Genomic DNA, 19,154 nt, shown 5'->3' on the forward strand with positions numbered 1-19,154 from the left:
ATGCACTCACCTACCTACATGCAATCACTAAATAGTAATTTCAAAGTTTGTAAGTATCTCTCTAGGCTAGTGATAGCTCATGCCTGTAATCGCAATAATCAAGGTTCAAAACAAAACAAAAAAAGGTAGCCCAGCTTAAGTTACATTGCAAACATAGAAACTAGATGCTTCTAAGCCACAGAAGAGACATAGTCTCAAAACCTAAATTTTATCCAGGTGTGACACTCGAAAACTGAAGCCAGAGGATCACTACAAGTTTGAGGCTCCTGGAGCTACCTTATGTGTTCCAGCATAGCCTCAGCTAAACATTAAGATGTTATCCGAAAAAGTAAAAAAACAAAACAAAACAAAAGCTCAGCACTCATCCACTTTGTTCCCCCGTGAAATCCGAAAGACACCCCCTTAAAGGTATTGTAAGATTTAGATGAATGTAATAATGTGTTTACAAATGGTTAAAGACTTTAGAACTCTAAAAATGGTGATTATAGCAATATTGCTCATTAATGTAGAAAATATTAAAGGTTACAAAGTTCATCCCAAGTCCCTGCCCCCTATCCAAGCTTTAGAAGAGAAAATGGAGTTAGGTAAAACGACCAGAAACTAGGAACCACTTCTGCCAGGAATTATTCTCGCGCGCTACATTCTACCACCGGAGCCATAAGCTTGACGCAACTAGCATGTTGCTCCGACTCCTTACGCCTGTGGCGGGTGGCCGCGACGGAGGGCGCTTGAGCGCCTGCGCGGTACCTACCTTGGGTACAGGCGCCAATAGAGACTGGCGGGAGTAAATACCATGGCGTGGGTTCCAGCCGAGTCTGCGGTGGAAGAGTTGATGCCACGGTTGTTACCTGTGGAGCCCTGTGACTTGACGGAAGGTTTCGATCCCTCGGTACCCCCCAGGACGCCTCAGGAATACCTGAGGAGGGTGCAGTGAGTGATTTTGCCCTGTGCGAGTGAGCTGGTTGTTGTGGTGCCCCTGGGTATAACCCTGGTGCCTCGCTTGACTCTCGGTGTGTGACAGTCCCTCCTCTGTTTGGGTTCCTATCTTGCGGGAGGTCCGGGAAATTTAAGATCCCTGTATTACACCCTACGGTTGGCAAATATTTTTTGAACTTGATTGCACGTTAAGACGTGTGCTCTTAAATTTCTTTGCTTTTAATCCAGGTGTCAGGCGTTTTGTTCTTTCATTGGAAGCTTGAACTTTATTTCCCATTTAATAATGAGGTAAAATGCATCTATTCTATAAAGCGAAATAATAAGTATCATATATGTATTACTTACTTGTAGGATCGAAGCAGCCCAGTGTCCAGATGTTGTGGTAGCCCAGATTGACCCAAAGAAGTTGAAAAGGAAGCAAAGTGTGAATGTTTCTGTGAGTTTTACTAACCACCTGGGAATCTTTTAACCACACAAACACACATACACAAGACTTTTCCTATCATATCAAGAATATCAGTGTGTGTGTAAGATTAAATTGCTCCTTACAAAGTTAGACACTACTTGGAAGTTAATGCAGGAGCATTTTGGTTTGGAGGCCAGCCTGCATTGAAAAATGTGTGTATCATTTAAAAGATTACCTCCCCCACCGCAAAAAAAGTACTTCAATTGCGTACTAATATTGACCTTTATAAATCAATAAATAATTTTTTTTCTGGATTGACCTTTATAGTTATTTTCAAGCTGGTGCATTGTGCACTTTCTCAATTTGACCTGGTATTGTTGTCTCAGAATGGAAGCACAAATGTCTTAGCATTTTTCTATCCTTTCTGTCCATGCTCTTTAGTCATTTGCATATGCAGCACACTTTTATTAAGTAGTTAGGTTGTGCTGGGCACTAGGAACACAACAGAACAATAAAGAAAAGGTCCCTACAGACCAGACATGTTGGTAAGCACGCCTGTAATCCTAGCACTTGGAGGTAGAGAAAAAAGGGTCAGGAGGTCCAGATCATTCTTAACTATATAGAAGGTTCCAGGCTCCCCCAGAATATATAAGATCCTCATCTCAAAGAAAAAGGGAAAGTTCCCTTTGTTTATACAGTATCAGTTTCCTGAAGTGCACAAAAATAACCAAATAATTACATCATTTGCTCATCGCATGAGAAAAATAAGTGGCACTCAGTAGTCAAAACTACAGGACTAGAGAGATGGCCCAGTGGTTAAGAGCACTGGGTGTTCTTCCAGACGATGCAGGTTCAATTCCGAGCACCAGATGGTGGCTCACAACCATCTCTAGCTCTAGTTCCAAGGGATCTGATGCTCTCTTTACACCTTATTAGGTACCAGGCATGCACATAATGCACAGACATGCATACAGACAAAACATTCATACAGATAGAGTAAATAAAACTTATTAGTAAAAAAAAAAATCTCATCCATTGATGGTAGTTCATGTTTTTAACACCAGCACTGGTGAATCCGAGACTGGCAGGTCTCTGTAAGTTCAAGGATAGCTCAGTCTAAATAGTGATTTCCAGGAGACCCTATCTTAGGAAAAAAAAATTTCATGAATGTGAGTGTATTTCCTCAGAGAAGATTAATTTAACCTGCAGTCACGTTTTTCTTGTTCCCGAAGGGTTTTAATAATTAATGTTTATAATTAGGATATTTTTAACTCATGCACTATAAGGTTTTATATAACATTACACCTTTTACTAGATGGCTCATGATTTCATGCATACTTGGTTCTTTTCAAATTTACCCCACTGAGTTTTGTTAGAAGGTAATACCTGATTATTTGTGTTATTTAAAAAAAAAAAAAAAAACTTTTGGTAGATCTCTTTCCTTTTGCGGCCATCGCTGGATTGCAGCCGCCAAAATGAAGTTCAATCCCTTCGTGACTTCTGACCGAAGCAAGAACCGCAAACGGCATTTCAATGCACCATCTCACATTCGGAGGAAGATCATGTCTTCTCCGCTTTCCAAAGAACTGAGACAGAAGTATAATGTTCGGTCTATGCCCATTCGAAAGGACGACGAAGTTCAGGTTGTTCGAGGACACTACAAAGGCCAGCAGATTGGCAAAGTGGTCCAAGTGTACAGGAAGAAATACGTCATCTACATTGAGCGAGTCCAGCGAGAGAAGGCTAACGGCACAACTGTCCATGTGGGCATCCACCCCAGCAAGGTGGTTATCACCAGGCTAAAGCTGGACAAGGACCGCAAGAAGATCCTGGAGAGGAAAGCCAAGTCCCGGCAAGTAGGAAAGGAGAAGGGCAAATACAAGGAAGAAACTATCGAGAAGATGCAGGAGTAGAAATGTCATGCCCAGTTTTCATTAAAGACTGCTTAAGTAAAAAAAAAAAAAAAAAAAAAAAACTTTTTTTAGACTTATTTCTATTTTCTTCTTTATTTTGTGTATAAGTGCTCTACTGCATGTAAACCTGCATGCCAGAAGAGGGCATCGGATACCTTTATAGATGGTCATGAACCACCATGTGGTTGCTGGGATTTGAACTAAGGACCTCTGGAAGAATAACCAGTGCTCTTAACTGCTGAGCCATCTCTCCAGCTCAACACCTGATCGTTTGTTAACTGTGTGCTGTTTTAGAAAATAAAAATAAGACTAGGCATGTAGAGTATTTAGCACCTTGTTTGCAGTGGTTACCATGCCAGTCACCCCTCAACAAAGTAAAAGAAATCAAGTTCACCTTTTCACTCGTCTTTAAGTTACTGGGTATGTTTTGCCCATCCCCAAATTCTGTATTTAGGGCATATCTCTGTTTTTATTTCTCTTCACTATTATAGAATAACAGAATTAGGTTCTATCCTTCGTGGCACATACCTTTAATCCCAGCATTTGGGAGACCAAGGTAGGTTGATCTCTGTTAGTTTGAGGCCATCCTCATCAAGTGATCTGAGTGAGATCCAGCTATCCAAGGCTCCACAGAGAAACACTGTCTCAGAAAAAAAAACAAAACAGTTAAATTCTTCAGGTTCATAGCACTTAGATTTCATAGGAACATTACCCATAATCATCTAGTCTTTTTTTTATAAAATGACAAAGGGTCTCTTTTATTAACTGTTCCATAGACTGTAAAGTGAACTTTTCAGCTCTGATACAATGTACCTTTATTTTCTAAAATAATCTTCTCATTCACTGAAGCATTTTTACTCTACTTCTGCAGAGGCATAGATTCTAGTTACAACACTAACATTGACTCTATGTTTGTGGGCTGACTTCCAGCTTTCGGGATGCCACCCTGCCCCTGAAGGTTATTCCCCAACACTGCAGTGGCAGCAGCAACAAGTGATACAGTTTTCGAGTGTTCGACAGGCAAGTGCCCCTCTCGGTGAAATTAATCTCCTTAATGTCTGTTCTTAGACTGATTAGGAAAATTATAAATACACAAAGATTTATGAATGAGTTACCAAATTGTTCTCATCCTTATATATTGCTATATATTTTCTATGGATGTTTAAAATTTTATACAAAAACTTTTTAGTTTTTCATTCTTTGAAGATCATTCATTTTTTTTCCTTTAGAGTGTGCACAAGCATAGAAATCACTGGAAATCTCAACAGTTGGATAGTAATGTGACAATGGTATGTGATTTTCTTGGCTTACATTGGCCAGTGTGTACTTGTGTGAAATCATCCATAGTCCAATCATTAAAGGGTTAATTGCTTAGTTCCTGTTGTTTTTAATTTTCCTTCATATTCCGTTATGTGAATTTATCAGTTTGATACAGTAGTACTCTGAGCCAGTTTCATGGTTTTGGCTTTTCTCTATATCACCCTAGCTGGTGATATAGAAACTGATTTTGTAGCCAGGCTAATCAGACACGGGGATCCACCTGCTTTGCCTCTGGAGTGCTGGGATTAAAGGCATGCACCACCAAGCCTGGCCCATGACTGTTTTAATCCAACTTATCCTGAGAGATTTGTAGTATATGAAAGTTGTCAGGATCAAAATAGAGTATTAACTGTTTTATCAGTAATAGCAAAATGATTAAATAAGGCTAAGAAGTTAGAAAGTATTCCTGGGTATTATTGCCTCGTAATAGTTATTCTCCATATACATGCACAAATGAATAATAGAAATAAATAGAATAATAGAAATGACTTTTGGTCTTTGGAAAGAGGCCATCAAATTGGATTAGACTTCACTTTTAAAAGGTCATGTCTCCAGAGACAGTCACAGCCTACAGTTCTGGCGATGAGAGCTTCAGCATAGGAATTGGGAGTGCAGCATACACACTTATATCCTTCCCTAGCACCATGTCTTTGTATTGGGATAGTCAGGATATATGAAACCTTCACTTTTTTCTTTTTAAATGAGCCAAAATTTTTATTTGTTTATTTCTTGCATTTGAAGTACCCTTCAGTGACATCTTTGGCCTTGTGATTTTGTTTGTGTGTTTGTTTTTTGTTTTGTTTTGTGTTTTTTACTGTTAAATATAAAAATAACTAAATAGAAATAAGGTTTTTTTTTTCTTTCAGCCAAAATCTGAAGATGAAGAAGGCTGGAAAAAATTTTGTCTGGGTGAAAGATTATGTGCTGAAGGGGCTACTGGACCATCTACAGACGAAAGCCCTGGGGTTGATTATGTACAAGTAGGTGATGACATAGGTAAACACATGAAGTGACACAGACATGCAGACATGTATTAGGATATTGGAACGATCAGTTCACAGCCTCTTCCTAATTCAGACCACAACCTGCTGTGCGCACCTCACGACCTGAGAGTCCCTTGCTCTTTCACAGGTCGTGAGAAACAAAGCCGAACCCCAGCACTTGGGAGTCAGAGGCAGGTAGATCTCTGTGAGTTGCGACATAGCCTGATCCACAGAGAAACCCTGTCTAGGAAGAGAAAGCAAGCCAAGTATGACTGCGATGATGTGTGACTGGCAAGATTAAATACTGTCCAGTTCTGTATAGGGAATGCCTGCCAAGCTCTCACTTAGGTCATAATAATCTTATGAATTAAAAGATATTCCATTAGTGAAGGGTTTTTTTGTTTGTTTGTTTGTTTGTTTGTTTGTTTGCATTATTTTGGGACAGGGTCTCCTTGCCTGGGATGGCCTTGCCACCCCCTTCTTCCCACCGGAGTCATTTGCGTAGCTGGGGTCACGAGTGTCTATTGTCCTGTCTACCTAGGATCAGGGCTTGCCGCTTTGTTTATTTTGATTTGGGAATTAGCAGGGTTGGGAATTAGTAACATTTTAATATGAATTCGAAGAGCAAAGGCTAGTGGAGAAAGAGGCACTCAGAATACACACGCTAGAACATGGGTGTGAACTTCTCAAGAGTCACTTTAGGGTTTTGTTTTGCTTTGTTGTTAAAATTATTGAGCATGGATTAACTATTAAGTTATAAGTAGTCAGAAGCAAAAGTACGCATGATAATTAGAAAACTCTTGTTTTTGTTTTGTTTTGTGTTTTGCTGGCTTATTGTCAGATAGGGACTCACTGTGTAACCCTAGCTGGCCTAGAACTCCTTGTGTAACCCAGGCTGGCCTCCAACTCACAGAGATCCTCCTGCCTCTGTTTCCTGAGTGCTGGAAGTAAAGGAGTGCACCGCCATACCTGGCCCAACTAGGAGGTTTTTAGAGTAGCTAATACTTGTTTTTCACATGAAATCTTGAGAGTACATTTAAGTTTTTAGTGACTTTGTGAAGGACATTGAGACAGTCTTACCCAGGCTGGCCTGGAAGTCACTGTGTAGCCCAGGATGACCCAAGTTCAAATCCTCATGATACTACACCCAAACCATGTGCATAGCTCCTATAGTCATACACTTCGTGGCTGACTTCTTGTTCTTCACAGTTGCCTGCCTGTAAGTTTGACGGTGTTCCCATCAAACCCATTGTAACTGCCAGCAGATGGCTCAGTGCCTTCAAGCCTGACAACTTGAGTTCAATCACCAGAACCCACTTGGTGGAAGGACACACACACACACACACACACACACACACACACACACTCACAGATGTACAGAAAACTTAAAAAATCACTCAGTGATCCTCCTGCCTCAGTCTCACAAGTACTGAGTGCTAAGATTACAAATGTGTACCACTATGCCTGCTAAGGATATGATTTTAATAAAGTAAAATTTTAAAAAATGCTACTTGAAAACATTAACTTTTTTCACTTGAGGGAGTTTTATATATTCTACAGTAGCAAGCCAAGTCAGTACCAGTTCTACAAGGAGTGAGGTCAGTGAGTGAGGACACAAGCGCACACGCCTGGTGTCCATAGAAGCTAGATGGGCATCAGATCGAGGAACTGGTGTTTCAGGTGATGGAGAGCTACCTGTATGGGTGCAGGGAACTGAACTTGGGTCAGCAAATACCATTCACTGCTGAGCCACTCTCCAGCCACTCTTCCTCTTGTTTGTTTGTTTGTTTGTTTGTTTGTTTTCCCTTTCCCCACAGTACCGAGACTTAAGCTGGGTTCCTAACACACACTCACCGAGTGCTCTATCGAAGAGCTAGATCCCTAGCCCTTGGACTTCCCTATCTGGCAAGAAATGTACCAGTTTGCACAGAAGCAAATGAAGCCCTGCTCGTGTTGTCATTTAGTAAATCTATCTTTTTTTTTTTTTTCTTCTTTCAGGTTGGTTTTCCTCCCTTGCTGAGTATTGTAAGCAGAATGAATCAGGTAAATGTCATCAAATAATACAGTCTTTTGCTTACAGTGTATATGAAAGGTCGAATCTATTTACCCAGTGTTTACAGCCTTGTCCTAGGCCTGCAGTGATTATGATTACAATCCAGTGTAGGAAATTAGTGTTAATAGCTGTGTTTTATAGCTGAGGAAACAGAATTTTATCGAGTAGCAGGATCCCCTGACAGTGGAGTTTGTGGTGCTGGCATGGTGCTAAGTATTCATTTGTGTGCATTTCAGTTCTAAGTGCTAAGTCTGCATCTAAAATGTAATAGTTAAGGCCAGGACACCGTTCTAGTTGTAAAGGGCCTGCCTCAGCTTGTAGTTTGTGGAGACTGAAATACAGAACTTATTGGACCAAAGGGGGAAAACAAGTGGGATTTCATTCTTTAGTCTTTTAGGAAAAGAGACTTTTTATTGTGGAGCAAAGAAACCGCCAGTCAGTGCATGTCTTTAATCCCACCACACAAGAGTCAAAGGCATGTGGATCTCTTGACTTTGAGGCCAACCTGATCTACATATCAGTCTCCAACATAGCAAGGGCTCTGTAGAGAGAACGAAAGGAAAGAAGCTGGTAGTTACAGCCAAAGTCTAAAGCGCCCTGTTACATTGATAGTTTCATTTCTGTAGTTTAAAACATCCTTCTCTAGCCAAGTTTGCTTCTCTTTAGATTTGGTTTTCAACTTAATATGAATTGGCAAGTAAACAAGGCTCTTTTTGTAGGAATATTTGAAATTTTTCATTAGTTTCAAACTAATTTTTAAGCCTAAGATTTAAAGTTTAAGTTGATACTTAAGAGTATAAAAATAGTTCTCGTAAAAGACTTTCTAGGGCTGGAGAGATGGCTCAGAGGTTAAGAGCACTGGCTGCTTTTCCAGAGGTCCTGAGTTCAATTCCCAGCAACCACATGGTGGCTCACAACTATCTGTAATGGGATCTGATGCCCTCTTCTGGTGTGTCTGAAGACAGCAACAGTATACTCATACATAAAGTAAATTAAAAAAAAAAAAAACTTAAAAAAAGAAAAGGAAAAAGACTTTCTAGCCATGTATGCAGATTCATGCCTATAAATGGTGGCCCTCAGGAAGCAGAGGCAGAAGGATAGCCACAGGAAGGCCAGCCTGCTCCACATGATGAGTTCAAGCAGGCCAGGGCTACATAGTGAGACACTGTTTCAAGAAACAAAACAAAAGGCCATGTGCAAGCTGCGAGCCATGTAATGAGATTACTCATTGCTTGGTGTCGAGAACAAAGCTGTGCTAACCCTAAGAGCTGCTTTTCAACCACAGACGATGGAACTCATGTTGAACGCCTCAGTGTTTACCTCTAATGTCACTGTTTCCTGCCCTGCTCTACCCACTCTACCCTCTCCCCCCTTCTCTTTTTTAAGGCAACCATTACTAGTGTCTTGGAATATCTAAGTAATTGGTTTGGAGAAAGAGATTTTACTCCAGAATTGGTAAGATTACATCTTCTTTTCATTTATGCAGGCAAAATTATGTTTATTTATGTGAGGTGTGGCTGCAGTTTTTATGCTTACATATGTGCATGTGCACACACATATAAATATTCGTGTGTTCTGCATAAAAAAATCCAAATATTATCTATAAATAAGGACCTTACACCAGAAGATAAATCAATATACTTTCCTCTTGAGCCTGGGAGTGCAATGGTATCTCTCTGTAAACTGGAGTTCTCAAGAGTCAGACACAAGAGTGTAAGTGCAGCCTCAGCTACACAGTGAACTGCAGCTCATCCGAGGCTGCAGACAAAGATGCTGTCTCAAAGGATAATCAGGTACAAACAACGGTAGCAAGCCCTGCCCTGCGTGCATCATTCTGCCACCATGTTAGACACTTCCTCACTAACTCTAAGAGTGTATGAGCTGTCGGCTCCATTTTACAGTAAGAGAGTTAAAATACAGCTGAGTTTACATTGTTTATAGTCACAGTCAGTCTGTCAGAGACAGAGCTCACACTTTAACACTATATCTTCATTTGGGGATTTTTCATTCCTTTGAGCCATTTTTTAAAAATAAAGTGTCGTTGGAGTTTGTTAAGGACAATTTAATAGAAAATTTAAGCACAGGGATTAAGGGAAAAAACTTTCTAAAGAAAATTAAGGCATACCAGGAACCTGGGTGTGGTCTTTTTTGAGAGACTCTTACATCAGTCAGGCATAGTAGCACTTACCTCCAATCCTAGGACTGGGTCGGCAAAGGCAGGCACATCACTTGTGAGTTCAAGGCCAGCCTGGGCTACATAGCAAGCGTAAGGCCAGCTAAGGCTACAAAGTAGGCCCAGACTCAGTAAAAACAAGTTTTAAGCATATGTTTTTTCATGAGATAATACACATTAAAATCAATGTTATTGATTTTGCCCTCTAGGGTCAGACCTGTCTTTCACATAGTTTAATTGTTTTATATATATTGTAACATCCTGAATTCCAAACATTTCAAAAATCAGAAATTTTATCTAAATGACAAAGACTGAAGATATGTTTCTTTCTGTTGTCTTAATATTCTTAACATTTTTCTGTGTAAACTGTTATTAGGGAAAGGGGCATTCACTTTGGCCCAGTTTTGGGGTCCTTATTCCTATGCTGCCTGGCTCCACTGTTCTTGGACTTTGATTAGACAGAGCATCATGAAGGGAGTAGCAAGTGCTTTACAATGAGTTGTACCCTCAGCCCTCTGTTTACTATTTTATTTTGAGACACAGTCTCATTAAGTTGGTCAGGCTGGCCTTGAACTTGTAGACCTCCTGTCTCAACCTCCCAAATGACTAGCACTACAAATCTACCAAATCTAGCAGTTGAGCATTTGCTTATATACCTTTGGCTTTATACATCTTTAATCATAGCACGCTAGAGACAGGGACAAGCATCTCTCTGAGCTGGAGGCCAGCCAGAGATACATAATGAAACTCTGTCTCAAAAAACAAAAAAGATTTTTGTTTATAAGTGAGAACCTCAGGACAAGGCATGATGTGCACCCCTTTACTCCCAACATTCATGAGACAGAACAAATACATTTCTGTGAGTTTCAGGCCAGCCAGGGCCACACAGTAAGACCCCATCTCAAAAAGGGGGTGGGAGGAGCTCAACTGTAGTACAAATATCAGAAATGAGTTCATTGGGAATCAGGAAATATTGTGAAGACTGTAGTGGCCTGGGTCTGTGGTTAGAAACAGAAGAGCATTTGCCTCTCTGCACACTGTCTTGATTCATTCATAGCATGTGAGCAGGCAACAGCATCGGCATTTAGAAAAACAAAATAAATGGGTGCTTCATTATTTGTCTGTTCATTACGTCCTACATTTTTACTCAGGGAAGATGGTTCTATGCTTTGTTGGCTTGTCTTGAGAAACCTTTGCTACCTGAGGCTCACTCACTGATTCGACAGCTTGCCAGAAGGTGTTCTGAAGTGAGGCTCCTGGTGGTGAGTTCTTGTACTATTTCAGAGTCTGCCTACTATGGTAGAAAAGAAAACATATGAGATAGAAAAATGTGGAATATGTTATTAATTGGGATTAAAGAGTCTACAGAAACAAAAAAACTGAGAGTACATTAAATAGTGAAACCAGATATAGTGACACACGACTGTAATCCCAGCATCTAGGAGGTAGAAAAAGGAGTATTGCAGTTCAAGCCCAACCTGGGCTATATATAAAAGACCCTCTGTAAAAAAAAAAAAAAAAAAAAAAAGGGTTGTGGGAGGCCAAGCATGGTGGTGTGCACCTTTAATCCTGGCACTTAGAAGGCAGAGACGTCTCTGTAAGGCCAACCAAGACTACATAATAAGAACCTTATCTCAAGAAAATAATATGGGGTGGGGGGGAGTATAATGAATTTCGTTCCCTCAGGCAAAGGAAGTCTGAAGGTGCAGACAAGATCTAACACGACTAGATCCCTCTCATTGGTTCTGATACTTATGATTTCCATCCTTCTCTAGGTTTATTTTGTGTTGTTGTAGCAAAATACCTGAAGCTGCTGTTTATAAGCACAGAGGAATTAAATCAGGACCTCAAATATGCTAGGAAAGCACTCTGTCCAGCCTATAAAAAAATTGATTTTAGTTCAGTGTTCAGAGCTCAAAATCCAAGCTCAAAGGCCCCATCTGCTCTACCTTCCCATTATATAATATATGAGGGAAAATGACCTGCCAGGAGTAAGTCAACAGCAATTCCTGGCTGGTGTCGGGAGGGAAGTGACAAACTCACTTTATATCAGCCCTCTCTCTGTTGTAGGGCCCATAAAAGCATTAATTATTACCCCTTCCGAACAGCATCGTTCTTTAAATAATGACCTGATGCTGGTGATCTGAGTTTGATACACACACACACACACACACACACACACACACACACACACACACATAATTAAAAAAGAGATTGCAGCTGGGGCTGTAGCATGTTAATTACAGTGCTCACCTGGCATGCATGAAGCCCAAGGTTCTAAACACAGTGCTGCTTATTTCAAGCTTGGGACCCCAAACCTGTCAGAAGGCGGAGGCAGGAGGATCAAGGACAGCCTGTGGACTACTTTGGAATTTTAAGGCCCAGCTGGGCTACATGAAACCTTGCCCCAGAACAAAACAAGGGGTCTCCTATAAGTAACTAATAAACCCTGCTATCTGGAGCCCTCCAAATTGGTTATCTAACACTAAGTGGTCAGCCCTAAAATCATATGCGTACAAGTAATCAAATATGGACTGAACAGATTATATATTTAAGAGTGTGTGAGAGTGTGTGTCTGTAAAACGGAAAGGGGGCCATGATTTTGAGAGAGCTAGATTGGAGGGAGGAAATTCGGGACCTGGGAAAGTGATGTATTTATATTTTTAATTTTATAAATAAAAGATGGGCCAGGGGTAGTGGCACATGCCTTTAATCCCAGCAGTCAGGAGGTAAAGCAGGCAGATGTGTGAATATTAGGACAGTCCAGTCTACATAGGAAGTTCCTGGCCAGCCAGTAGTCAACAGTGAGACTTTGTCTCAAAAGTAAGTAAATAAATAAATAACCTAATGTTCTCATGTTCTGTCTGTCCATTTCGGGGAGAAGGCTGACTTTAAACTCACAGAGATCCACTTGCCTCTGCTTCCCAATCTCTAATCTAAGACATGAATCACCTTGGTGGGTTATCTCCATGTGATGATGACTGTTACCTAATACAAGTTTCGAATTTTCTTTAAGAGGAAACTTGTGAAAATGGTTAAGAAGAAAGTAAAACTAGCCTTTTTCTCTTTTTCAGGGCAGTAAAGACGATGAAAGAGTTCCAGCTTTGAATCTGCTGATCTGCTTAGTTAGCAGGTGAATTAAGAAATTCCACTTCATGTTCCTTGTTCTCAGTTAAAGGCAGATCATATTTAATGCTGTATTCATTTTCATTTGCTGTACATTTTTACCTAATATGTTTGATTTCACTTCCTTTTTTTCTTTTAATCTGTACTGGATGAAAGGAACATGTCAGGCAGGGAGTCTCCAACTAAACTGTATCTCCATTCCATTATATCAGAGTTCCTGCTGAATTTTAATTTATTTGAAAATAGATTCTCTAAGCAGAGGCACACATTTATTTTATCTCTTCCTGGACAGGCTTTGCTCTAATGAGCTTTGTTTGGGGGTTATTTCGGTTTGGTTTTGTCTTGCTCTAAAGCTTCCTAATATGTATAACTAAATACAGCATGCTTTGTGAAAACACACACAAGGGCTGCAGAGATGGCTCAGGGGTTAAGAGCACTGACCGTTCTTCCAGAGGTCCTGAGTTCAATTCCCAGCAACCACATGGTGGCTCACAACCATCTGTAATGGGATCTGATGCTCTCTTCTGACATGCAAGCATACCTGCAGACAGAGTGCTATATATAATAAATAAATAAATCTTTAAAAAGAAGAAGAAAATACACACATACAAAACATCTAGTTTCTTGATCTACAATAACTATGTTTAATTTTCCTGGTACTTTATACCAAGCAGTTTTCTTAGTGCATAATAATAGGAACTCATTTAATCCTATACCTCCAGTTTAGAGATGAGGAAACTGTGGCAGAAAGATGTAACTTTGCTACTTCCTGCCTGCTAGTGGATGGCAGAGATAGGACCCAAACCCAGGCAACTTTACTGAAGAACTCAGCGTTCCCCCACCTCCTTTTTGGAGGGGCGAGGGGAGTTCCTGCCACTGCCTTCTCCTTGGGGAAGTGGCTACTTTCTTTTTTTTAGTTGGATTTCTTTCTTTATTTTTTTAAATAAGGTATTTTATTTACATTTCGAATGTTATCCCCTTTCCCAGTTACCCCTCTGCAAACTCCCTATCCCATCCCACGTTACCCTGCTTCTATGAGGGTGCTCCCCCTCCCACCCACCCACTCCTGCCTGGCCCTAGCATCCCTCTACACTGGGGCATCAAGCCTTCACAGGACCAAGGGCCTCCCCTCCCATTGATGCCAGATAAGGCCTCTTCAGCTCCTTGTCCTTTCCCTAACTCCTCAATTGGGGTCCATGGATCAGTCTGATCGTTGGCTTCGAGCATCCGTGTCTGTATTGGTCAGGATCTGGCAGAGCCTCTCAGGAGACAGCTGTATCAGGCTCCTGTCAGCAAGCACTTCTTGGCTTCAGCAATAGTGTCTGGGTTTGGTGTCTGCATGCCCCCACCCCCTTTGTTAATGTGTCTGAGTGTTTCCCCGCTGGGTAAATGTGCTGTAGTTTAGTCTCTCTTGAGTCGGAGCCCTCTTTTGCTGCCACAGTCAGTGGTGTCCTTGATATGTATGCATACTCTGACTTCTTTTTCTTACTAGGTATTTTGATCAACGTGATTTAGCTGATGAGCCATCTTGATAGAGCTTACCTCCTGGGGATGGAAGAGAGTTCTGTGAAGGGAGCCTAAGTCTGAGGAAGCATAATTCCAACCTGAGGACAGAGTGCATCACTTCTTCAAGTTGTGTGAAGGGTTTCATCTTAATCTGCAATTCAAGTTGATATTCAAAATATAGACTTGATTGGTTTAAGTGTCTGAAATGTCTACGGAAAGCCCACCTGGCATCTGATGAGCAGTTGGAACAGTTTTCCTCAGTTGCATGCATTGAAAATAGGCCACGTGGGACTTAGTACTTAAGCGGCTTGCATAAAAACTGCTGACATTTTATACAGTCCCCTGGTGCTGCTTCATTGGTTTTTTACAATATACATATATATTTATGTTGAAATGTATTTTGACTACTCAAATTTTACTTGACTCAAACAAAATAAAAGACAATGGATGTCCTTAGAGTTGCAATTCATACAGATGAAATGGCAAATCTATTCATAGTTAACAAAAGTAATCCAGTGTTCATGTTTAAACTCAATAGTCTTAGTTTAATTACACCACCAAAACCTTTTCTAAAGATTTATTTATTTATTTTGTATATGAGTACACTGTAGCTGTCTTCAGACACACCAGAAGGGGACATCAGATCCCATTACGGATGGTTGTGAGCCACCATGTGGTTGCTGGGAATTGAACTCAGGACCTCTGGAAGAGCAGTCGGCGCTCTCAACCACTGAGCCATCTCTCCAGCCCACCAAAACCTTTTCTAACAAATCATTTTCAGTAATGTCCTAATAAGCTATACATGGCAGTACACACTTGGGATCCCAGCATTTTAAGGTCCTAAGCTAGCTTGGGATACATAATAAGACTCTTCCTCAAAAATCAAGGTGGAACTGCAGTCAAGAGCACTTGCTGCTCTTGAGAGGACTTGGGTTCAATCCGCACACCTATAAAGCAACTGGTAACCATCTGAGACACCAGTTCCAGAGAAGCTGACATCTTCTGTCTTCTGATGTCAGGCATGTATACATAAAAATAAACAAATCTTCAAGTTAACATCTAAAAACAAGAGCATAGACCACAACTGGCTTCAAAGCTTCATGGTTTTGCTGATTTGTTTGGAGAGGAGGATGTAATGGAGACTGGTAAACTATCAGTGACTGGGTGTCTTTGGTTATTTCCACAGCTAGAAGACGAGCACAAAGTTAGATATGCTACTCAGTAAAATTCCTGAGCGGATAATATTTTAAAAAGCAGTTTTGCTTATGCAAGTCTAAGGTACAAAAATATTATCTTAGTGCAGTTCCATCTCTACTAGCAAACTAAAGGATTTTTATTGCTGCTGGGATAGTATGGTATTCTGTAGCCCAGCATTGCCTGGAACTCTGTATCCCAAGACGGCCTCAAACTTGAATGAATCCATGCTTCAGTTTCCCAAATGCTACACCAACAGTCTGTGTTACCTGAGTTAGCTAGAGGATTGTGAACAGAAGTGAGAAACACAGGCTTTTCCACCCAAGCCCTAGGTGTTCTCAACAACTCAAAAGTGACTAGGCCTTAAATAAGCTAAGCTTGTTCCCACTAGATAATAACTTATTTAACCTGTTTATACTAGTCAGGGTCTGCGGCATGGCTAGTTATCTCGCCTCAGTTTCATCTTTCTCCAAAACCTGGTGGCAAAAATTCTCACCTTTTTCCCAGAGCTTTCCCACCCCTGCCCCACCCCACCTCACCCTGCCCCTCTCTGCCATATGACCTACCTTCTAATCCTGCCTCAGTTTATTAGCCATCAGATATTTATTGACATGTGATACTTCACAGAGTACACAAGAGATTATCCCTACAAGAAGTCATTTCTATGATTTAATTTGGAGCCACCATATCTGGTCTACCTAGAGGATTTTGAACAGAAATGAGAAACCATTATGTGTTTTAATTTGGTATGCTATAGACCAAATAATGATATTTGGGTATTGGAGATAAATAGAAATAAACAATTAGAACCACAAGGCTTTTGCACAGTAGCCTTGTTGATTTCCTCAGGACTCGATAACTGTTCTTGTCCAGCTTCCAGCTTCTCAGAGCAACAGAAAAGCATTTACTGTGGAGGTAATTAATAGTCCACTGCACAGGTTTGAATAAGAATGGCTCCCGTAGGGTTGGGGATTTAGCTCAGTGGTAGAGCGCTTGCCTAGCAAGTGCAAGGCCCTGGGTTCAGTCCCCAGCTCTGAAAAACAAACAAAAAAAAGAATGGCTCCCATAGGCTTACATGTTTGAATGCTTAAGGAATGGCAGTAGGAGTTGTTGGGGTGACCTTGGAAGAAATGTGTCAAAAGCCCAACCCAGTCCCATTGCCTCTCTTCCTGCTGCCTGTGGTTCCAGATTTAGGGCTCTCAGCTACTCCAGCACCATGTCTGCCTGTGTACCACCATGCTTCCCACCCTAATAATAATGAACTAAACCCCTTTAGTGAGAAACTGTAAGCAAGCGCCAGTCAAATACTTTTTAAGAATTTCCATGTTCATGGTGTCTCTTAACAAGCAACAGAACACTGAATAAGTCACCCATGAAACATAAAGCTTCGAAGAATTACTCTACAATGTATAACTTTCATGCCTGGAGCATTGACATGTTAACTATTAATATGTATACTTATATACTGCAATATTCTGTAACAACTTTTTGTTACATTTTCCTCTCTCTCTCTCTCTCTCTCTCTCTCTCTCTCCCTCCCTCTCTCTGTGTGTGTGTGTGTGTGTGTGTGTGTGTGTGTGTGTGTGTGTGTGTGTGTGTATGTGTGTGTTCTGTTTTGGCTTCTGAAGACAAGATTTCCCTATGTAGCCAGTACAACTTGGCTCTTGTCAACATGACATAAAAACACATTACTATTAAGCTTTCTTTTCATACCCAACATCACACATTAATTTTGACATCATAGTATAAAGCATTTTACAAATGTGACAGTTCAGTCAAGCTGGATGTTGGATGGATGTGGTGGTGCATGCCTTTAATCCCATAACTCGAGAGAGAGGCAGGCATCTCTGAGTTCGAAGCAGCCTGGTCTTCAAAGTGAATTCCAGGACAGTCAGCCAGGATTGTTATACAGAGAAACCACTATCTCAAAAAACAAAACATCCCACAGTCTTACAAATTCTCTTTAAAAGTCAGTCTTTTAAAACAAAAAAATCCAAGGTCTGTAACTGTGGGCTCCTATGAAATCAAAAGGACAACTCAAGAGGGAAGAACCATAGTATGAATAATGTAAAACTAAACTCTGTAAATAACTCAGTTTCCAATGTCTGAGGTCCACTTGGCTCTTCTAAGGGGCCTAGGTCACTTCTCTGGCTCCGCCCACTGCAGCCCACACTGATTATCTTCTAAACGGCAGGCTGACCCTACTACTGCTGCTGTTGTTTTTGGTTGTCCCATGGCACTGGTATCTTCAAAGGTGCTGGGGTCTCTTGCAACTGAGCTGCACTTTCACCAACAACCTCTCCAGGGCTCTCTTCAAGGAATTCTGCCCTACCACAGTGTCAACACTCAGCTGCTCTCCATGACCTTCTGTGATAGTTTTGTATATGCTTGGCCTAGAAAATGGCACCATTTGAAGTTATAGACTTGTTTGGAGTCACCCTAGCTGCCTGGAAGTCAGTATTCTGCTAACAGCCTTCAGATGAAAATGTAGAATTTTCAGCTCCTCCTGCACCAAGCCTGCCTGGATGCTGCCATGCTTCTGCCATAATAATGGACTGAACCTCTGAACTTAAGCCAATCCCAATTAAATGTTGTCCTTAGGAGAGTTGCCTTGGTCAGTCGTAGTTTCTGTTCACAGTAGTAAAACCCTAACTTAGACACCCTCCATGCATTCAAAACCACTACCACCTGGGTGACTCTTCCAGCTGCCAGCATGAAGTACAATCTCTCGGCCATCTCTGGAACACTTCTGTGTACTGACTGATAAAACACTTCCCAGATTTCACTTCAGTGATGCTGGTTTCACTTCAATGATCTCTTTTTTTTTTTTTTTAAGATTTATTTATTTATTATATATAAGTACACTGTAGCTGTCTTCAGATACACCAGAAGAGGGCATCAGATCTCTTTACAGATGGTTGTGAGCCACCATGTGGTTGCTGGGAATTGAACTCATAACCTCTGGAAGAGCAGTCAGGTGCTCTTAACCACTGAGCCATCTCTCCAGCCCTCAATGGTCTCTTCTTAATCACTGCTGATTTCTCAGATCCAGCTAACCAGCATCAAGTATCCCAGCAAACCAAATGTTTCACTTTAGTGTTTCTGATATCTTATAATCATAGCCACTCTTCAGCCACAGATAACAAGAACCACAGATTCTTTTTTTTTTTTTTTTTTTTTTTTCTGGAGCCGAGGACCGAACCCAGGATCTCAAGCACTCTACCACTGAGCTAAATCCCCAACCCCCGAACCACAGATTCTTAAAGCAAAGTATGCAATGGCCCAGATAGAGTTCAAACTTCCCTCTGGAACTTCACAAGCCAGGCCTCTAGCGTCTGCATTTCTCTCAACACTCTTATTTTCCAAGCTCTCACATAAAAGTTCACCACGTTTTGAAAATTCATGGCTTTTTTTCAATCCCCATTGCCAGGTCTGACAAAACAATACCCCACTCCTGGTACAATTTCTTTCTTTCTTTCTTTCTTTCTTTCTTTCTTTTTTTAATTTTTCTGGAACCAGCAACATACTTAAGTATTCTTTAGTA

General features: G+C 40.9%; 3 protein-coding genes across 6 annotated transcripts in view; 2 read left to right on the forward strand and 1 right to left on the reverse strand.

Annotated features, from left to right (window-relative positions):
* The window catches only part of Sec23a (SEC23 A, COPII component), a 49,866-nt gene extending 48,911 nt beyond the window's left edge, over positions 1-955 (reverse strand). The window contains exon 1 of the mRNA XM_087554441.1: positions 752-955. The gene's annotated coding sequence lies outside the window, so the exon portion shown is untranslated. The remainder of the gene's footprint in view (positions 1-751) is intronic.
* Positions 715-14,885, forward strand: Gemin2 (gem (nuclear organelle) associated protein 2). 4 transcript variants are annotated; one of them, NM_053389.1, is given in 10 exon segments: positions 715-930; positions 1,288-1,372; positions 4,186-4,275; positions 4,485-4,544; positions 5,442-5,555; positions 7,557-7,601; positions 8,998-9,066; positions 10,936-11,046; positions 12,859-12,917; positions 14,403-14,885. In NM_053389.1, coding segments are annotated over 10 exon segments (810 nt in total). In that variant the 5' UTR covers positions 715-793; the 3' UTR covers positions 14,443-14,885.
* Positions 2,777-3,317, forward strand: LOC148005262 (large ribosomal subunit protein uL24). The gene has a single exon (XM_087555091.1). The coding sequence runs from the start codon at positions 2,818-2,820 to the stop codon at positions 3,253-3,255; it is 438 nt and encodes a 145-aa protein (XP_087411217.1). The 5' UTR covers positions 2,777-2,817; the 3' UTR covers positions 3,256-3,317.

The sequence above is a fragment of the Rattus norvegicus genome, chromosome 6 (assembly GCF_021556685.1).
Source record: "Rattus norvegicus strain SHRSP/BbbUtx chromosome 6, alternate assembly SHRSP_T2T, whole genome shotgun sequence".
NCBI lineage: Eukaryota > Metazoa > Chordata > Mammalia > Rodentia > Muridae > Rattus > Rattus norvegicus.

Coding starts and splice junctions, on each gene's coding strand:
- LOC148005262 (XM_087555091.1), top strand. CDS start 2,818: ATGAAGTTCAATCCCTTCGTGACTTCTGACCGAAGCAAGAACCGCAAA.
- Gemin2 (XM_087554896.1), top strand. Junction 5,556..7,556: donor CTGGGGTTGATTATGTACAA/GTAGGTGATGAC, acceptor TTCTTCTTTCAG/GTTGGTTTTCCTCCCTTGCT. Junction 12,918..14,402: donor CTGATCTGCTTAGTTAGCAG/GTGAATTAAGAA, acceptor TTTTCTTACTAG/GTATTTTGATCAACGTGATT.